The following is a 20598-nucleotide window of genomic DNA, read 5'->3' as shown; positions in this document are numbered from 1 at the left end:
CTACCATGGACCAAGTTTTGAACAGCAAGATGCAGAAACATATCCTTCAGTTTACCTTTCGAGAAAAGGCAGTAATTGATGCACAATGCTTAATACATTAAAGTTTATCGAATGCATTGAGATGTCTAAGAAATTCTCTTTAAAAGCATTTTATTGTGATCTGCATCAGTGCCTGACAGGTTTCAAAAGGTACCGTTTTAAAATTCCAAGATGATTCAAGTTTCAGGGAATTTAAGATACACAGAAATATTTGTACCTACACAAGCTCAACTTTATAAAGTTGTACTATAACATTACTTTTTTTTTTTTTTTTTTTTTTTTTTTTTTGGTCATACTAGCTAACTAGATGATACCAGGGTTTTATTTATTGTTTCCAGTTTGGGAGAACCTAAGAAGTCCAAAAAACAAAAAGCCTTATCTTTTCAATGAGTTTTGGTAATATTTTCCCTTAGAATGCCATTATCACTATGCTTTAATTCTTGAAACAATAAAATATGATAGTTTGTACATGGGTAACATTTCTATGTTTTCCACATAACAATTCAATCCCCACTAGGTCCTCCTCTGCCATCATGTTCTAGGATCTGAACCCTCCCCGCCAACCCCAGAGTCTTTTACTTTGGTGCAATACACCAACTCCAGTCCAAGTTCTGCTTTGTGTTTTCTCTTCTGTTCTTATTTTTCAACTTCTGTCTATGAGTGAGATCAATCCATATTCATCCTTCTCTTTCAGGCTGATCTCACTTAACATGATTTGGAAGGGCATGTTTTTAATTGAAGTCTTTTACCATGAATACTTCAATTAAAGAAGAGTTGTCATTTATTAATATCTATGTATTATTAAATGTAATACATCACACACATGGGCTTAGATTCTTGGGGCGAAGTTTAAAACTTCTGAATGATTATTTAATTTTTAATTTAATTAGTGGAGAGACAACAATCATAACCTTTTACGTAAATAAATTTCAATGAACATAAAAGTCTAGAGAATAGAAACTGTATCTTAAAATTGAGGGCAGAAGAGCACTGGGATGGTGGTGGGAAAGACATGGGTAGGGGTGGGACACCTACCATGAGGAGATGAGAGGCTGCACTCATATTACCAACAACTGTCCTGTAAGTTATTATTCTTCAATAAAATGACTTAAAAAACAACCACAGCCACAAATTTAGTAGAAAATAATAATTGGAAGGTAATATTAAAGATTAGATCCGACCATTTTTACTATAGAAGAAACTGAGCCACAGAAACTAAAAATAGAAAGCTCAAAGTCACATAGCTGCTTATAGCATGTTAAAAGGGGGGATTAACTCGTATAACTATCAATAACTAACCCACAACAATGTACCAAATACAAAAAGGAACTGGATTTTAGGTTCTTTCCTTAAGTATGGCATGGGTCAATTTTTTTATAGTCTTATAAATCATTTACATCTAAAATAAAGGAAGGCTCTGTATCAACAAAGAAAAAAAAGTGCTACCCTGATTTTTTTTCAAGCATCATAGCAAATGCAATCTGAATTAAGAATGACACATATACATCACACACTTGGGATGGGGTGGCAGTGGGGTGGGTAATGGGATGGGATATAAAGAACATAGAGTAGAGAAGACAATGGCAACTCTTCTCAGTAATGGTCTGAGGAAAACTTTCACAAACATAAAAGATGTTAAAATGTTATTGATCCTCATGAATTACTTTTAAGTTAGTGAAATCGGGGATTCAATTTGGAGGACTGCAAAGCTTTTAAAATTATGAAATGCAGATAGCAGTTGGATATGCAAGTGTCATAAGCTCTGCCACAATTAAAAGAATACCCAAGAAACCTTTTTTTTTCCTGGTCGTAAAAATAGGGGATTTTGTGCTTATTATAAATGCTATAAAATTTACTAGCACAAGCAAAAAAAATGACTGGAGAAGTTCCATAATATTGGAGACAATGGGTTTTAAATCATAGGCATACATTATTATGCCTAAGTTGACAGATCTGCACTGCAATGCAGAAATGAAAGCAATATTCCAACATCTGTAGCAGAAGGCACAGACTATACATGATTCCATAATAAAGGGCTCTTCAGCTCTTACCTGTTACCTGTGCAACAACTGCTTGGGAAATCCTCCGATTGGCAAGAAAGGCTTTGATTTCCTCTTTTATCACACTGCTGTCCCTCCTAACAAAAACAGAAGACAAGACCAACAATGTATGTTGAAGGTAGAAATCCTTATCTTTGGTAAGACAGGTGAAGCAGAGAAGTAGGGAGAACACAGAAAGGAGAGACAAAAAAAATAAAAGGTAAACAGACCAAGCCTGTGTGTGAAATATGAAATTAAAACAAACCATGAAACACCACATAACCAAGCCCTAAAACATCACATCATCAGACAGACATCTTAGTGAATGCCACAGCAGACATCTCACTAGAGGATGGTTAATCGTATGCTGTATAATTCACATTAGAAATATGGCTGCCATATGGTATATACAAATTTTCATTACTTGGGAATTAATATATCTTACACAGACAGAAATCCTAGAAAAATAAAACAGCAAAAAGCCATTATAAATAGACTGTGGGTCTGCAAGCTGACTATGTTACTGCATAAGTAATGCTGACTTCATTTTAAAACTTTTGTCAAAGGAACAGAAATCATTCTCACAACTGTAAAATTACTAGTCATCTTAAGAATGGCTTTGTCCTTCAACCTGACTTCTTATTCCAATATAAACAAAAATGTATGTGTAATGCATTAAATATAAACCTTTAAATAAAATGGCATGGACTAATTTCCTATTACATGTACTATATGGAATATTTCAAACTAGAGTATATTCTATATCACTGACATTATGTACTATAGACCTCATTAATTTCTACTAAATGTTTACTTCAAAAAAATTCAATAAATTCCCCAAAGATAAAATAGTCATCACTAGATGACTATGAATAGTAAACTTTTCTTCTTCACAAAAACAAACACTTAAAAACTTACACTTAAATCCTTAAAATGACAGTTTCTTTCTGAATGTTTTGTTGAAATGAATTATATAAAAAGGGGGGGGGGCTTTTGCTTTTTGTTCCAGTTCAAAAGCAACAAATCAGTGGTAGTAACTTATTATCTAATACAATGATAATCAAACCATGGCTTATGGGTTAAATGTGGCTGCCACCTGTTTTTATAAAACTTACGGCAATACTCTGTAGGTAGTACAGTGGATAAGGCACTGGACTCTCAAGCATGAGGTCCCAGGTTAAATCCCCTGCAGCACATGTACCAGAGTAACATCTAGTTCTTTCTCTCTCTCCTATCATTTCTCAGAATAAATGAAAATCTTAAATAAATGAAAATAAAGCTTATGGCCTGTGAATGGCTTTCACAGATGAACATTTGCAATCAATTTGGTGATAAAGAACATTATTTGTGAATATGAAATAAGAAAACTACTAATAACTGCCCCCCCTTACAAGTATATTCCACTCTCATTAAAGGGCAACCTTTCAAAATGACATTTAATTATTATTCTATATTAAATTTCTCAAAAAATTTGGTCATTTATTTTGTCTCTTATATGTAAACATATTCCCATTTTTTCCTCTTGGTCACAAAAATCTAAAATAAAATGTCTACCATCTAGTTTTTTTTTGCCTCTAGGGTTATTGCCGGGGCTCGGTGCCTACACCACGAATCCACTGCTCCTGGAGACCATTTCCCCCCCTTTTGTTGCTCTTGTTTTATTGTTATGGTTATTATTATTGTTTTTTGTTGTTGTTGCTGTTGTTGGCTAGGACAGAGAAAAATCGAGAAGGGAGAGGAGAGAGAGAGGGGGAGAGAAAGACAGACACCTGCAGACCTGCTTCACCGCTTGTGAAGCAGCTCCCCTGCAGGTGGGGAGCCGGGGGCTCGAACCAGGATCCTTATGTGGGTCCTTGCACTTTGTGCCACGTGTGCTTAAGCCACTGCGCTACGCCCGACTCCCAACATCTAGCTTTTTATAGAAAAAATTTACTAATCCTGATCTGAGCCAAAGGGTGAATCTTTACGAATTACTCTGTAAATAAATCATAATTTTTTTTTACAGAAGTTTGAATTTCTCTATACATTGTTTGAAAAACTAAAATCAAAAAAAGTATCCTGTAAAAAAAAATGTTAGTTGTAATTAATGCAGAGCAGACATTTTGTTGAGTAGAATCTATACACTCTGTTGGTGAAATGCATGCTCTCTTTCAAAAATGGGAGGGGGAGTGGTGATAGGAAAAAGAACTTCCAGTTTTGAACTCTAAGTATATTTCTGATTTATAAGTTGGAAATCATATTATTAAAATTCCTAGAGGAAGAAACAGAGTCAGATATTTAATTTAGTATTTGAAATGCCTAATATTGATCCAGATTCTAAGCTAGAAATACTTCAAACTAGAGCGTATTCTATATCACTGATATTATGTACTATAGACCTCTCATTTATTTCTGGCTACATACATTTCAAAAAACTTTTTATACTTGAAATATTTCCTGGGGAAAATATGCATTTCCATTTTATTTTAAAATTGTGAAACTGAATAAAAAGGATACATATAAATTTATTTGAAATTCAGGCAAAACAATACATTGCTGAGTAAAGTACAGTCAAAAAGACTGGACTGCATTAAAAATATCTGCCAATAATTTGTTGAACAAGAGATAACTTCAGCAGCATCTACTGCAATCTGCCTTTATAATAAAACAAATCATCTCATGTCTGATACCGTTGTAAAATTAACTGAAAGATTTTAAATAGAGTGCTGCATTTCACTGGACAGAATGTCCTTATAGAGAAAGGAAAAACTGAGTTTAGAATAAATTAAGGTTAAATAAAAATATATTGTTGTAGGGAAAGAAGGTTAAATGATACGTTTGATTAGTATGGGATGCATTGGATCGACCTTCTCATGGTGCATCCCGTGAGTTCATTCATTGGGGAAACTGATGATCCTTCCTAGCCGACTGAATCCACATGGATCCCAGTCACTTTCAAAGCCAGCAACAAGCAGCTCCTGACAGCTTTCAACCTGACGCTGCTGACTGGCTACGGAAGAAGGGCAAACGCTAGAAGAAGTATTGTCACCAGGGCTTCATCTCTCCAGGTCAATATATTTAAATAGAGGGATGTATAGAGGGAGATGAATTACAAAAAAACAAAAATCTTTTTGCTGAACTGTTTACCAAAGAGAAAATTTTCTGAATTAAAGCTAAACCTAACAAGATATAAGAATGAGCTGTGGCAAATTGTTTAAGTTGGACATTGGTTTCATCACTAGGTAAAATTAGAACATTAATATACTTGTCACAGGCTTTAAAGTTTTTTTCCTCTAAAAAGAGTAGTGAAATTCAACATTAAAAGTATGAACATGTGTGCATTATTTGTAAAGTTGAAAATTCTTCAATGTCAGAAATGATGATTTGTAAAGTCCTGAAATAATCTCAGGAAAAAGTAATTTGCTCTAATTACAGAAGACTGAAGTAAACCTCTGTTTCAGGAACTTCAAGGCATCATAGAAAAACTTCTATAAAGTCAGTTTAGTGATACGGGAGGTGGCGCAGTGGATAAAGCACTGGGCTCTCAAGCATGAGGTCCTGAGTTCAAACCCTGGCAGCACATGTACCAGAGTCATGTCTGGCTCTTTCTCTCCTCTTTCTCATTAATCCATAAATAAAGTATTGTAAAAAATAAAGTCAGTTTAGACTCAAGAAGTGATGCCAATTAACTGGTTTTCCCAGGCATTTTCAAGATAGTAAAAACATTCAACTAATATTATGAATTCTTTCATTTCAGCCAAGTTCCATTTTACTGGGTTAGCTTTATTCTTTAAATTTTCACTTATTTCCCCTCACTGACCCCTCTTTAACCTGCCTCTCCTGGTCTATACACTCCCTGTGAAAGTAGTTTCTTAGTGAACTCTGCATTATTCCAAATCTAATTCTGTCATTATCGCCTCTCACATCCTCTTTAAAGAGAATGAATCCTTTTTTCCTTCTTTTCTTATACAATCACATACATCTTACGACTCCCACATTTCAAATCTTACAGAATCATAGTAATACACAGGCTAATCTTTTTTTTTTTGATTCCACATCTTATTGCAAAGATAAACTACCATTATATTGGTATCTAACCACTCGAGTTCCATGTCATTTACTATCCTTTCTAAACTGCAACTATTCATTGAACTAGGGTGACTTCCACATGAAGATAAAATTCTTTCCTCTGCAGCCATATACTTTGTAGCTTGCTAAACTTTCCATCTGTCTTCTTACAGACTTTAATTACTATTCTGGAGAATTAATAAGCGATGTCTTTTTATAAATCACTTTTTAAAATAAAAATTATCTTTATTTATTGGATAGAGACAGCCAGAAATCAAGAGGGAAGGGGGTGATAAAGAGGGAGAGAGACAGACACCTGCAGCCCTGCTTCACCACTTGTAAAGCTTTCTCCCTGCAGGTGGGGACCGGGGGCTCAAACCTGGGTTCTTGCGCATTGTAATACATGCACTTAACCAGGTGCGTCACCACCCGGCCCCACAAAATCACTCTTTTTAAAGACACATTGTAACTGTCATCTATTAAGGAAAGTTTTCCCTCATGCTCAGAGTTAAACAAGATATTTTCTCCCAATAGCTAATTATAAGGTTTCAATTATATCACTCACATACTATATAGTAGTATTGCATGCTATTCTATATTACAGTTGTTCCTGATCTGCCCTTATCTCTATTACTAGCCTCTAAAGTCCTTTAGCACAAAGGTTTTGTTTTAGTCCTCAAGAGGGTTAACGGTTCTTGCAAAAACAGAGCTTAATTTGTCCATTGAAAGAACAAATCTGAAGTTAAAGATACAATGTAAATCAGGGAACCTGATCTAGATAATTTATAAAACATTCCAAATCTTATTCTCAAATATGTTTAAGCTTCCTAATTCAAAAATAAAAAGGAAATGTGCATACTAAAACAAAACAGCAATGCTTCCTTTTCTGGACATTACAGAATAAACTTTAGAAAACTGCATGTTTTAAAAGGTTTTCTATTCTTTCAGTTGTTAAACACAATACATTCTTTTAATTCCTTAAAAGGTAGTTACTTATCTCAAAGACTTCCAGAGATGGAGAAATATCTACTGAAGCATATTTTACAGGTGGACAAAATAATCTGTTCAAATTATTCCATGTTTGGATAAAAATATTCTCCCTTTAATTTCTACTGATGGAGATAGTAAAACATAATAAAATACTATTCAGCAGTTAAAACTGGTAAAGTCATTCCTTTGCCCCATCTTGGATGGAACTTGAAGAAATAATTTAAGTGAAATAACAACAACAAAAGATCTCATATATAGGGGAAACTTAAACAAACAGGGAGAAGCAAAAACACAAAGTAAAACTTGGACTGGGTGTGGTGTGCTGCACCAAAGCAAAGGGCTCTGAGGAAGGGCAAGAATGAGGGCAGGGAGATCTTTGGGGTCCTGATGCATGATGATGGAAAAGGATCTAAGATGGGGCTGAGAGTGTTCTGCATACACCTATCACAGGGAACTAGGAAACTGTATCCATGTGCCAACTGGACTGTAAACATTAAACCTCCCCAATAATGTGATTTACAAAAGTATAAAAAGAACTTCAGAAGAAAAGCAACAGAGACAATACGATAGCTGAATATCATGTCCTAAAGAGTATAAATATAGTATCTTCATGAATTTTTTTTTTTTTGCCTCCAGGGCTCAGTGTCTGCACTATTAAATTCACTGCTCCTGGAGGCTATTTCACCCCCTTTTGCTGCCTTTGTTGTTTATCGTTGTTGTTGTTATTGCTGTAGTTGTTGTTGGATAGGACAGAGAGAAATCAAGAGAGGGGGAGAGAAAGATAGACACCTGCAGACCTGCTTCACCACTTGTGAAGCGACCCCTCTGCAGGTGGGGAGCAGGAGGCTCAAACCGGGATCCTTGAGATGATATTTGCGCTTTGCGCCATGTGCGCTTTACCCACCTGGCCCGCATGAATACCGCCTGGCCTGCATGAATAAATAAATATCCGAATTGCTTGATCTACTGATGACCAATTGAGTCTCAGAATTTTGTATTTTTAACACACTCATAAAATTTAGTACAAGGATCACTAGAATAACATCTCTAATAAATGCTATTGATACATTTAATATGTATCACTTAATATTTATTTATTAATTCTGGGGAAACCTCGTACTAGTTATTTTTTTCAAATGTATACATGACAGAACAGATGCATTTTAACTGAAATTTAATTTTAAACTGACATATACACTTAAATGTGTATTAACAAATATATGTTAAAATATTTACATGTACTATGGGTCTTTGTTCTAGCTTTTAGCTCTAAAGCCCTTCCTAAAAAGTTCTGTTACTTAAATTGTTGAGATTTTATGTTCTAGCTTTCATTTTTCTACCCCTAGTCAGTTAAAATCTAGAAAAATTAGTGGTTACTTTCATTTGATTCTTTCTTAGCCAATAGATAAAGTGTACAATTACAACTTAACTAAGTTGTAAAAAAAATCCTTTGTGTACTTGGAAATTATTAGGATTTAAGAAGTTATGTTTATGAGTTCAGTGGGTTATACACTATTTTAAAAATATAGCTCATGATTGAATGCTCTGAAGGCTGGGGGATGTGTACTTGCAAGAATGGAGCTATACATGATATATATACCAAACCCAACCTACTGTAATAGCAACATACTGTGCAGTCATAAGCAAAGGCAATATACCTTTTTTAAAAGCAGATTACTCAAAAAGAAGCTACTGCTCAAAAAAAAATCATTTTTGTAGTTGGTGATTAATCTTAAATATAAAATATCATTTAGGGGACAGGGGAGTCCACTAAGGCATTCCCACATTGTCTTGTGTTCCATTAACCACTGTTTTAAAAATCTTTTGGTAGTCTAAATTAGGAAAATGTACAGAGGCTATCATATCATCTTCCAACAGTAACAGTCTTCCCTCTTCTCTTCCAATTTGTGTCCCTTTTATTCCTTTCTCTTGCATAATAGCTATGGCTAGGACGTCCAACACTATGTTGAATAGCAATGGTGATCGTGGGCAGCCCTGTCTAGTACCTGGTGTAAGTGGGAAAGCATTCAGTCTCTCACCTTTAAGTATGATGTTGGCTGTAAGTTTGCGGTATAGACACAACTAAATTTAGGAATTTTCCATCTATTCCCTTCCTCTCTGCCTCTTTTTATTTTCTTAAATGTTTTGATCATAAAAGGATGTTGATCTTGTCACAGGCTTTCTCTGCATCTATTGAAATAACCAATAGATGGTTTCTGGTTTTCCTTTTGTTGGTATGCTGGGTTATATTTGTTGATTTACATATATTGAACCAGCCTTGCATCCCTGGAATAAATCCCATTTGGTTATGATGTACAGATTTTTTAATGTACTGTACTGTCTGTTTTGTTAGAAATTTGTTCAGTCTTGGCACATAATGGTAGAAAAAGGATCTAAGTTGGGGATGGGAGTATTTTGCAGACATCTATCACAGGGAGCTAAGACAAGAGATTGTACCCATTTGTCAACAACTTTACTGGAAACCATTAACTTATAAGAAAAAGAATGGGGGGTGGAGGAAAGGGAAAGAGGAAATTTACAGAGGCAACAGGCACCAGACACACAATGATAATGAAGAGATGGGTTCAAATTCAGGCTCTGTTGCATAATATTTAAGTGTACCTGGGCAATTATTTTGTTTTTGTGAACCTCGATTTCTCTGCTCTTTTTAAAAGTATGACTGTAGTGATTAAAACTGAGGTGAGGCACGCAATAAACATCTTCCTCATACTTAAGGACTATTATTATCTGTAAATGCTACAAAAATGAGAGGCTCAAAAGAAGAATGCACTTATAGATAAGAATGTAATTGCAGAGGACCACAGAAAGCTTGAAAGTCTCAAGATGACTAAAGGACACCAAAGGAGCAGTTGTAAGAAAGAAGAAAAAAGGAAGAAGGTAAAAGTGTCCAAACCATGCAATAAGTAGCAGCATGTAAATTAAATACTGGGAGATAGTAAACTGGATGGGAAAAATGAAGGGCTGATTAATAATGCGCGTGCGCGCGCACACACGCACACACACACACACACACACACACACACACACACACATATTAATGAAAACACTTGAATGTTTAGTTGTAACATACAACTATAAGTCCTACTCATGACTAAACAGAGAGAGGAGGGGAAGACAGAGAGGGGGAGAGAAAGATAGACACCTGCAGACCTGCTTCACCGCCTGTGAAGTGACTCCTCTGCAGGTGAGGAGCCGGGGGCTAGAACCGGGATCCTTAAGCCAGTCCTTGCACCCTGCACCATCCGCGCTTAACCCTCTGCGCTACCGCCTGACTCCCATTTTTATAATCTTATATCCAAGTTTGAGAGCCTGGTCAATCTGCAAAAGCAGGGGTGGGCACCTTTTCTCTGCCAATGACTATCTGTATATTTACAACAGAACTTGTGGGTTATACAAAATTACCAATTAAAAATTAGCATTTGTTTGTAAAATAAATAATATTTAATACAAATTTAAAAAAAAATCTAAATTTGCTTTTGAGTAAAGCCCTTTGTTGAAAAATAAAGTTTCTCAAACTTCCTATTATTATAATACATATTTGGGAATTTGCTGTTATTATGGTGGAGAAGGGCTTAAGTTGATGTCAGTGAGAGCAGTATGCAAGATATCTAACAAGGGGAGGTAAGAAATTGCACTTATAACAACCGTCTTGTAAATAATTTCCTCAATAAAATGATTATATATTATCTTTTGGCTAGTTGCTTTTATCAGTTAAAATGAGCTCAAAAGAAGATGAACTCAATGTCAAATTACTCTGATAATTTTATATTTTAAAAAGTTTAAATAACATGGACCTATGGCTGTTCTAAAACTATTCATGACAGAAAATGCATTGGGATCTAGACAAGTAGTGCATTCCGTCCAGAATCCATATATGGCAGTAGTTCCCCTATAAACAAAACTAGGGCAGTTTGTTTTAAGCTATCTCAGAATATGCTGTTATAGATCGTCCATGCAGCAATATTAAGTCTCAACTGTATTATCATCATTTCTTAACATCTTTAGGAAGATCTATAACTCAGTAATTTTAGGTTTTCATTTTATTTCTGGAAAATTCCTGCTACACTTTCTCCTTCTACTGTAATTTTTTTTTTAAGATTTTATTTATTTTCCCTTTTGTTGCTCGTTTTTCATTATTGTAGTTATTGTTGTTGTTATTGATGCCGTCATTGTTGGATAGGACAGAGAGAAATGGAGAGAGGAGGGGAAGACAGAGAGGGGGAGAGAAAGATACACACCTGCAGACCTGCTTCACCGCTTGTAAAGTGACTTCCCTGCAGGTGAGGAGCCAGGGGCTCGAACAGGGATCCTTATGCTGGTCCTTGCACTTCGTGTCACATGTGCTTCACCTGCTGCTGCGCTACCGCCTGACTCCTTCTACTGTAATCTATCTTTCTCTTTTTTTTTATTGTGTATTTTTAAATATTTTCTTTTTTTATATTTATTTATTCCCTTTTGTTGCCCTTGTTTTATTGTTGTAGTTATTATTGTTGTCATTGTTGTTGGATAGGACAGAGAGAAATGGAGAGAGGAAGGGAAGACAGAGAAGGGGAAAGATAGACACCTGCAGACCTGCTTCACCACCTGTGAGCGACTTCCCTGCAGGTGGGGAGCCGGGCTTGAACCAGGATCTTTAGGCTGGTCCTTGCGCTTTGCACCACATGCACTTAACCCACTGTGCTACAGCCCGATTCCCTGTAATCTATCTCTTAAACTTTATTCCATACTGAAGCAGTGATAATTTACTGAAAACAATGCTTTTATTATCTCTACTACTACAGATTTGTAAAAAACCTCAACTGCAGCTAAATCAAACATAAATGACTTATATTAAACTCAAATCTTCCAAAAATCTGTACTGCCTCTTAGTATACTATTTTTTTTCTAGTATACCACAATGTAACTAACCCATCTGTAATCTACCCCACCCTCCCCACCCCAACCTTCATACACACACACATACAGGTTTACACTAGAGCTTTGCATCTTCAGAACTCCACTACTCTCAGTAGACTTTTTTTTTTTTAAGATTGAGATATAGAGACTGAAAGAGAGTCAGAGAGATGAGAGATAAGCACCACACTACTCCTCCACTTATGAAGCTTCCTTTGTGTAGGTAGGTACTCCCATGTGGCACCAAAAGCTTGAACTGTGTCCTCACATAGGGTAAAGTAGCACCCTTCTGAGTGAGCTAGCTCTTAGCCATCTAAGTTATTGATGTGTTCATGTTAGATAGGACAGAGAGAAATGGAGAGAGGAGGGGAAGACAGAGAAGGGGAGAGAAAAACAGACACCTACAGACCTGCTTCACTGCCTGTGATGTGACTCCCCTGCAGGTGGGGATCCGGGGGCTCGAACCGGGATCCTTACGCCAGTCTTTGTGCTCTGCGCCATGTGTGTTTAACCCACTGTGTCACCGCCCGACTCCCCTATCTGTAATTTTTAAGAGACTAAACACACCTTGCTTTTCTACCTTCTTCCATTACTGATTTTAAATAAAATTCCTGTGTTCCAAAGAAGAGACCAGGACTAGGTGGTGGTACACCTGGTAGAGCACACACATTACAGTGTAAAAGGACCCCAGCACAAGACGCTGATCCCCACCTGCAGCAGGGACGCTTCACAAGCAGTGAAGCAGTGCTGCAGTGCCTCTCTGTCTCTCTCCCTTCTTTCTCAATTTCTGTCTCTTTTATTTTCACGATATAATATATATTCAAAGCAGAGGCTACCCTTTCGTTCCAATTTTTCCATTCACATAACATATTATGCCTTTAACTTTCACTAAGGATAATTCTAGATCCTGGAAATACAACACTCCAAAATACAAGGTTAGTGTCCTCCAAGAGTGTCAGGTCTAGTTAAAAGTCATTCCTAGTCACCTCTGTAGAAACTGAACTGGAATTTTTCTCAGTGCTTAAATTCTTTAAGTTATTTATCCTGCAGCAGGTAAAATTAAAACATGTCTTTATACGTGTTACCTACTGGCAAAATTAAGTCTTTATCGAGTCTCAGGAATAGAAACCATCTTACTTTTTCTTTCTAAGAACATTACTTTTAATATTAATAGTGGCTCAAGATTTCAGTTATTCATATGTATTCATATGTCAAAGTGTACATATTCTGTATCATGATAAAAACCATCTTACATCACATTTAAGGATTAGATTGTATATACTAACAATTCAGAAGACTTAGAATTTAACGACTAGAGCCATAAAGAGAACACTAATCTTTACTTTGATAAACACAGTGAATGGAAAAGCTTATCAAAAACAGCAAGGGGGAGAGGCTGAAACAGAAAAATATAACTTTTGAATAAAAAAAATATTTTTCTTTCATCTCCAAAGAGAGTAGAAACCACAGTTCTTAAGAGGAATGAAGCTAGAATATAAGTAATTAGAAAACAATCTAAGAACATATACATCTCTACAACTCTAAATAAACAAAGGAACTAACCTCATTAATTCCTCCACTTTATCATCTACATCTAGGTCCTCTTCTGAGGCTTCAAAACTATATGACCTCTGACCCATGCTGTTTGCATGGTAGCGAGTTGGTGACATCTTTCCATTGGATGTGGATAGCCGCTCATTATTCTCCCTCCCGTTTTGATTGGTAGTACAAGGCTGTGGGGAGGTATCATAACTGTTGCTAGGTGATGGAGACATTCCTGAATGCTGAGTCTGTGTGGAAGCAGTGGCTGTAGAGGAAGAAGCTGGAACATTGTTGGTACTATTCCCATACGAACTTCCTCCATAGCTGGACCTTCTTCCAAATTTGTCACTATGTTCTTGATCAAGACGGTCCAAAGTTTCCAAGGCATGGAGAATTTCATGTTTAGTCATCCCAGTACGCCGAAGGCGCTGAAGAAGATCTATCTGCTCTATGGTAAATCTGGGCTCATCTGTATAGTGAGACATGGTTTCCAGCAAACTAATAAACAAACAAAAAAAGATTTTAAAAGTCCCTTTATTTATAATATCTACCAAAGAACACATTATAGAGAACACTCCAAAGTGTTTCTATATCAACTTCTTTACTAAAAATAAGGCATAATAGTGCAATACTAGTAATTATTATAATTCCATACTAGAATGATATTATGCAAATGGACTGGTACAAATAATTAGTTTATTAGCAGATGGAATTAGGCATAACATAAAACCCAATTTTACATGGACTGCAATTTTCATTTTCCTCAATTTGGTAAATATCTACACCAAAATTTTAGTTATGACTATAACATAAAAACAATAAACTATGTAATACAACACTAAGTCTAGGATATATAATTATTCAAAAGTGTCTCTTCCATGTCAACTGTATTATCCTATTATTATTGCATTAATGGAAAAATTATAAAATAGCTGTTATTATCCTGTTTTACTAAGTATCAGTAAAAATGACCTAAGAACTTTATAATTTCATCTAGTGTAAAAAAAATGATTTGGTAAGCCAAGCCCAGGCAAATACTAAATAACTAACAAAAAGATTTAAATGGAAAAGCTGAAAGGTACATTAAAAAAACTTTATTAATCACCACTTTACCTGTTACATTGCGATTTCCTAAGTATTTCATCTCTCTTAATAGTTATCCCAAGAAATGGATCTTTGTGATTGTAGCCAAATTTAACTAATTTATTTTTCTTAGGAAGCTTTTTCAACATCAAGTGCAGAATCCCTTAAAATGTCGGAGTCAGTAACAATATTACATTTAAAGGGGTCATCAAGAATCCACTTGAATTATTTTATGAAATCTAGTTTTCCTTTTGAAAAGAGTGTGTGTGTGTCTTTTATGTGTATCATTTATGTGTTTGTATTTTTATTTTATAGTCCTAGTGCTGACAGAATGAATAGAATGAAATTGGTTCTCAATTAGTATTTGCTTATAGAAATAAATGTCCAGGAAATTTCTCACCTTTAAGTTTGACACCTGCTCCAGCCAGTATAACCCTAAACTAGAGGGCATCTACATTATTTCTTTATCCCTTTATACTAAATATTTATGAATATTCACTTTTAGGCAATCACTGGGCACAAAATTCATATACTATGTGATCAGGAAGGTTGTTAGTAGTAGAGCTTCGACCTCAGATGTTTGAGGCTCTAGGTTTGATCCCTGGCATCCCATGAGGGTAGGAAGGAGAACTCCCATGAACAATGGAAAAATACTTTGGTCATTCCCCCTCATCTAAAAAACAGAAGAAAAATAAAGTTGGGCCAGTGTGGTACTTAGTGTTAATGTGCATGTGTTAGACTGTCAGCTCATCTCTGGTACCATATTAAAAATTTTCAGGAGTTGGGCAGTAGCGTGAAGGATTAAGCGCAGGTGGATTAAGCACAGGTGGCGCAAAGCTCAAGGGCCAGTGTAAGGATCCCGGTTCGAGCCCCAGGCTCCCCACTTGCAGGGGTGTAGCTTCACAAGTGGTGAAGCAGTCTGCAGGTGTCTTTCTCTCCCCCTCTGTCTTCCCCTCCACTCTCTCTCCTATCCATCAAAGACAACATTAACAACAGTAATAACTACAACAATAAAACAACAAGGGCAACAAAAGGGAAGAAATAAATAATAGTAAAAACAAATAAGCGTCAAACATTTAAAAAAAAAAGTTTCAGTAGTTTGGGAGGTGATACAGTGAATAAGTATTGGACCCTCAAACATGAAGTCCTGAGTTTGTTCCTGGCAACACATATGCAAGAGTGATGTTCTATAATGGACCCCTTTGTGGATCCCTATAGCACCTTGTTCTCAATGTAGATCAACAATGGCAGGGAATGTTCCATTCTCCAAAGGGAATGCTGGACAATATACTGTACCTATTACCCAAGGAAGATGGGTCCTGAAAATAGTGCAGCCTGGGATGTTCCTAGCCATGACCACAGAATGTGAGCTCAGACCTACAGGAATGCAGAGGTTACATAGGCCCTGTGTGGAATATGGGCCCCTCATCAAATGGATGGGGTTTAAGGTCAACAATATTTATATACTGTCTCCATATTTGGGAGCTACTCTCTTCCCTGATCCAGCTTTCTAGTCCTTTTTCCAACTGTGACATCATTTCCCCAGACAATAACCTTTGTCAACCTGCATATTAGCTGTCAGGCTCAGGCAAAAACTAATAGTCATGGGCCCCTTGTAATATCCCTAAAATAGACCTAGTAGATTTTCCAAAACGGAGACTCCAAATCGTCATCTACAATATTCTTGCCTTTAGTTTCATGATTAGTCAACAATTTGTTCTGCTTTATATGTTAACTCTTTTTTCAGCCACCAAGTTCCAGATGCTACCATGATGCCAACTGAACTTCCTAGGGCAGACAACCCTACCAATGTGTCCTTGAGCCCTGCTTCCCCAGAACTCTGCCCCACTAGGAAAAGAGAGATAGGCTGGGAATATGGATTGACCTATTAATGCCCATGTTCAGCAGGGAAGCAATTACAGAAGCCAGACCTTCTACATTCTGCACCCCATAATGACCGTGGTTCCATACTCCCAGAGGGATAAAGCATAGGAAAGCTTTCAAAAGAGGGGGGATGGGATACAGAGTTCTGGTGGCAGGAACTGCGTGGACTTGTACCCCTTTTATCCTATGGTCTTTCCAATATTTCTATTTTATAAAAAAATAATAAATAGTGATGTTCTGGTTTTCTCTCCTCTCCCTTTCTTATAAATAAATTTTAAAAAATCAAGTTTCATATAATGGAATCTCATCTAATACTCGTAATGACTCTCTATAGTACATTTTCAAAATTACATTAATTGTTAAGAAAAGTAAGGTACTGAACCCCACCAATGTGTCCTGGAACTCAGCTTCCCCAGAGTCACACCCTACTAGGGAAAGAGAGAGGCAGACTGGGGGTATGGACCGACCAGTCAACGCCCATGTTCAGCGGGGAAGCAATTACAGAAGCCAGACCTTCTACCTTCTGCAACCCTCAACGACCCTGGGTCCATGCTCCCAGAGGGATAGAGAATGGGAAAGCTACCATGGGAGGGGGTGGGTTATGGGGATTGGGTGTTGAGAATTGTGTGGAGTTGTACCCCTTCTACCTTATGCTTTTGTTCACTAATCCTTTCTTAAATAAAAAATTAAAAAAAAAAAAAAAAGAAAAGTAAGGTACTGATTAGCTTTGTACTTTGTAAAAAAAACTGGATTAAATAGTAGAAAAGCATCAGGGATAAATATCACAATAGACTACAGGATCTGTATACAATAGGTTACAGGTTTGATTCTCCACACTGACTAGGCTAGAGATCAGTGGTGCTCTGGTCTACCCCCACCCCACCTTGTAAAATGTAGAAAAAGTAAGCATAGCTCTTAGACCACAAGCATATATTGTTCTGTTTTTCAACATAAGGCAGAAATAGCTGGAATAAAATGTTTTGAGAAACAAGTTGCTGTATTGTAAATACTCCTAAGTCTCCAACTAAAACCATTTAGATAACACCACTTTACTGATACAAGTTGCAATTAAGACTTTTTTTAATATTAAAATCTTTGTTCCATCGAGAATTTACAATTATTTAATGTATGTGAAAGGACTTGAACTTTTTTCCTGAATGGATAGCTGCTTGTCCAGTATATTTCACCAAGTCTTGTGTCTCTTCTATGACCTGAAATGTCACCTTGATCACACACATTTCGACATAAGTCTGTATGATACTTGGATTCTCTATCCTAGTCCACTGATCACTTTGTCTTTCATATTCTTTTTTAAAAAGCAAGCTGGGGTGGGGGTGGGTGGGTGGTAGCACAGTGGGATAAGTGCATATAGCGTAAGTGCAAGGACCAGTATAAGGATCCAGGTTCAAGCCCCCAACCCCACCTGCAGGGGAGTCACTTCACAAGTGGTGAAGCAGTTCTGCAGGTGTCTGTCTTTCTCTCCCCATCTGTCTCTCCTCCTCTCTCGATTTCTCTCTGTCCTATCCAACAACAAGAACAGCAATGACAATAATAATAACAGTAATAACGACAAGAAGGGCGATAAAACGGGATAAATAGCCTCCAGGAGCAGTGGATTTGTAGTGCAGGGACTGAGTCCCAGTGATAAGCCTGGAGGCAAACAAAAAAAGCAAGATAAAATGTCTTTTAGAGATGAGATAGCTACACACACACACACACACACACAGACACACACACACACTTTTAGATCCAGTATAATATGTTGGCAGTCATTTGTGCCTGTGGTCCATGTATTCTTGCCCTGATTTCTTCCAAACCTCACTTATGGTGAGCTATTCTTTGTAAGGTCCAACTTTAATGAGTATTGTATACTTTTTTGATTGTCAAGGTTTTCTAATGCAACCTTTTAAAAATAAAAAAATTCAGGAGTTGGGCGGGAGCACAACGGGTTAAGTTCAGGTGGCACAAAGCACAAGGACCGCTCAAGCCCTGGCTCCCCACCTGCAGGCGAGTCGCTTCACAAGTGGTGAAGCAGGTCTGCAGGTGTCTATCTTTCTCTCCCCCTCTGTCTTCCCCTCCTCTCTCCATTTCTCTCTGTCCTAGCCAACAACAATGACATCAACAACAACAACAATTACAACAATAAAACAAGGGCAACAAAAGGGAATAAATAAATATTTTTTAAAAAATTCAAAAATTCAAAAGCACAGAAAAGTTTAGGTAGATTCAGAATATCTTCTCTCAGAGGCAACCACTATTCTGGTTTCCCCCCACTATGTGCTCATTTTGCCTGTTCTAGAAATTTACAAAGGGAATTTTATGAATTCTTTCGTATAGAGCCACTTTCATCTAGTTTTTTTTTGCCTCATCCATGGTGTGTGTGTCAGAATTTGTTCTTTATTGCTAAGTAGTACTTCACCGTAGGAATGTAATGCAGAGTTGTTTATTCCATTTTGAATACTCTGGTTGCTTCCAATTATTAACAATTCTAAATACTTAAGCTATTACAGCTGTACTCTACCACTATAACTATACCATCACCTAGTTGGGAGAGAAAATTTTCAATCAAGACAACCCATGTACTTTTTTTTTTTTTCTTTTTGTGTCACTGGGAAATGAATTTAGGGATTTGTGCTTGTGAGACCACTGGTGAGTGCTATCTCTGGACAAATTGCTTTTACTTTTTATTTTGGGGGAGGCAGACAGTGAGGAGAAATACCAAAGCACTCCTCAATTATTCATGAAGTTCCCTTAGTGATATGATAGCCATAAAGATCCCATACAGTGTTGGATTTGAATCCAGGGCCTCACATCTGGTGAGATGAATGCTTTACTGGATGTGCTATCTCTGAGTCTCACTTTTTTCTAATGAAAAATTAAAATATACTGTGCTTAGCACAAATTACCTATTATTAAAATGATAAGCTATGGTGGTAATGTTCTATGTTCTGTGCTAATTATATACACAGGTACATTTGCTGTGAACATTAACAAAGCATTTACTAATAGTTTGAGCATTTTTAATCTGCTAATATTTTATTTAAACAAAAGATTTATTGCAAAGGTATGTGGACATTTCCCTAGCAGATTATAAGAAAGAGCCAATTAGTTTCTGCTTTAGACTTTGGTGGTTCTTTGCTCTATCAAGTGTTTAGTCGCATATTAATCCTTAGTCTAGGAAGTTCTTTTTAAAAGTAGCTACTGTTTCCTTAGCAATTCAAATAATTTATCCCATACTGATCTGTGAAGTTGAATCTTCTATATATAATTCTTTCCTTTTTAAAGTAAAACAGATTTATTCATTGCTAACTTCAGTCTTTGTACTTCCAAAATATTTTATAAGATGACCTCACTTGAGAATGAGAGTTGAGAATTATATCATATGAACAAAAAATTATTAAACACAGTATTTTCCTATTTTTATATGTTTTTTTTTATCAGAGTAGACAGTAATCTATATAACTCTTAAACCTATGAACAACATTTTGGATACTAGCATAAAATTAAGAGAATTTATGAATTTTACCCTTAGTAAAAAACTTGAACTCTAAAGATTCCATAAGTGTTTGAAATGATATAGTATTTCAGTGTCATTAGAGTCAATGACTATGTAAACCATGTACACTAGAAAAGTCAAACAGAGGTAACAGAAGGCACTTGATAATGTCTATATCTAGAATGTCTCATGGTTTCCTAACTCGTGTTTTGGAGGTAGCTACTTAACAATGCTTGACACCTTTGGTCAATGGGGTGGCCATACAAGGAAACCAAATCTTGTTCTCTTTAAAATGTTTGGATTAAGCCACCAAGATAACAAATAATAGTTTCCACATGGAAGAAATTAGTTCACGGGAGAAAAAAAAAAAGCAGATATAACACTAATAGTGGGCTAGGGAGACAGCATGATGATTATGCAAAAAAAAAAAAAAAAACCAAAAACTTTCTCTTGGATGGAGCTTGAAGAAATGTTAAGTGAGATGTCAGAAACAGAAGGGTGAATATGGGATGATTTCACTCATAAACAGAGACTGAGAAACAAAATCAGTAGGGAAAACACTAA

General features: G+C 36.3%; 1 protein-coding gene across 14 annotated transcripts in view; it reads right to left on the bottom strand.

The window, feature by feature from the left end:
* The window catches only part of HMBOX1 (homeobox containing 1), a 213447-nt gene that overhangs the window by 102279 nt on the left and 90570 nt on the right, over positions 1–20598 (bottom strand). For all 14 annotated transcript variants that reach the window (XM_060184905.1, XM_007517240.3, XM_007517238.3 and 11 more), the window contains 2 exons: positions 13593–14069; positions 2091–2176 (listed from right to left, as the gene is read on the bottom strand). In XM_060184905.1, coding sequence (XP_060040888.1) covers positions 2091–2176; positions 13593–14069 — 563 coding nt within the window. The remainder of the gene's footprint in view (positions 1–2090; positions 2177–13592; positions 14070–20598) is intronic.

The sequence above is a fragment of the Erinaceus europaeus genome, chromosome 2 (genome assembly GCF_950295315.1).
Source record: "Erinaceus europaeus chromosome 2, mEriEur2.1, whole genome shotgun sequence".
Taxonomy (NCBI): domain Eukaryota; kingdom Metazoa; phylum Chordata; class Mammalia; order Eulipotyphla; family Erinaceidae; genus Erinaceus; species Erinaceus europaeus.
The sequence above is the reverse complement of the archived record's forward strand: the minus strand, read 5'-3'. Positions and strand labels throughout refer to the sequence as shown.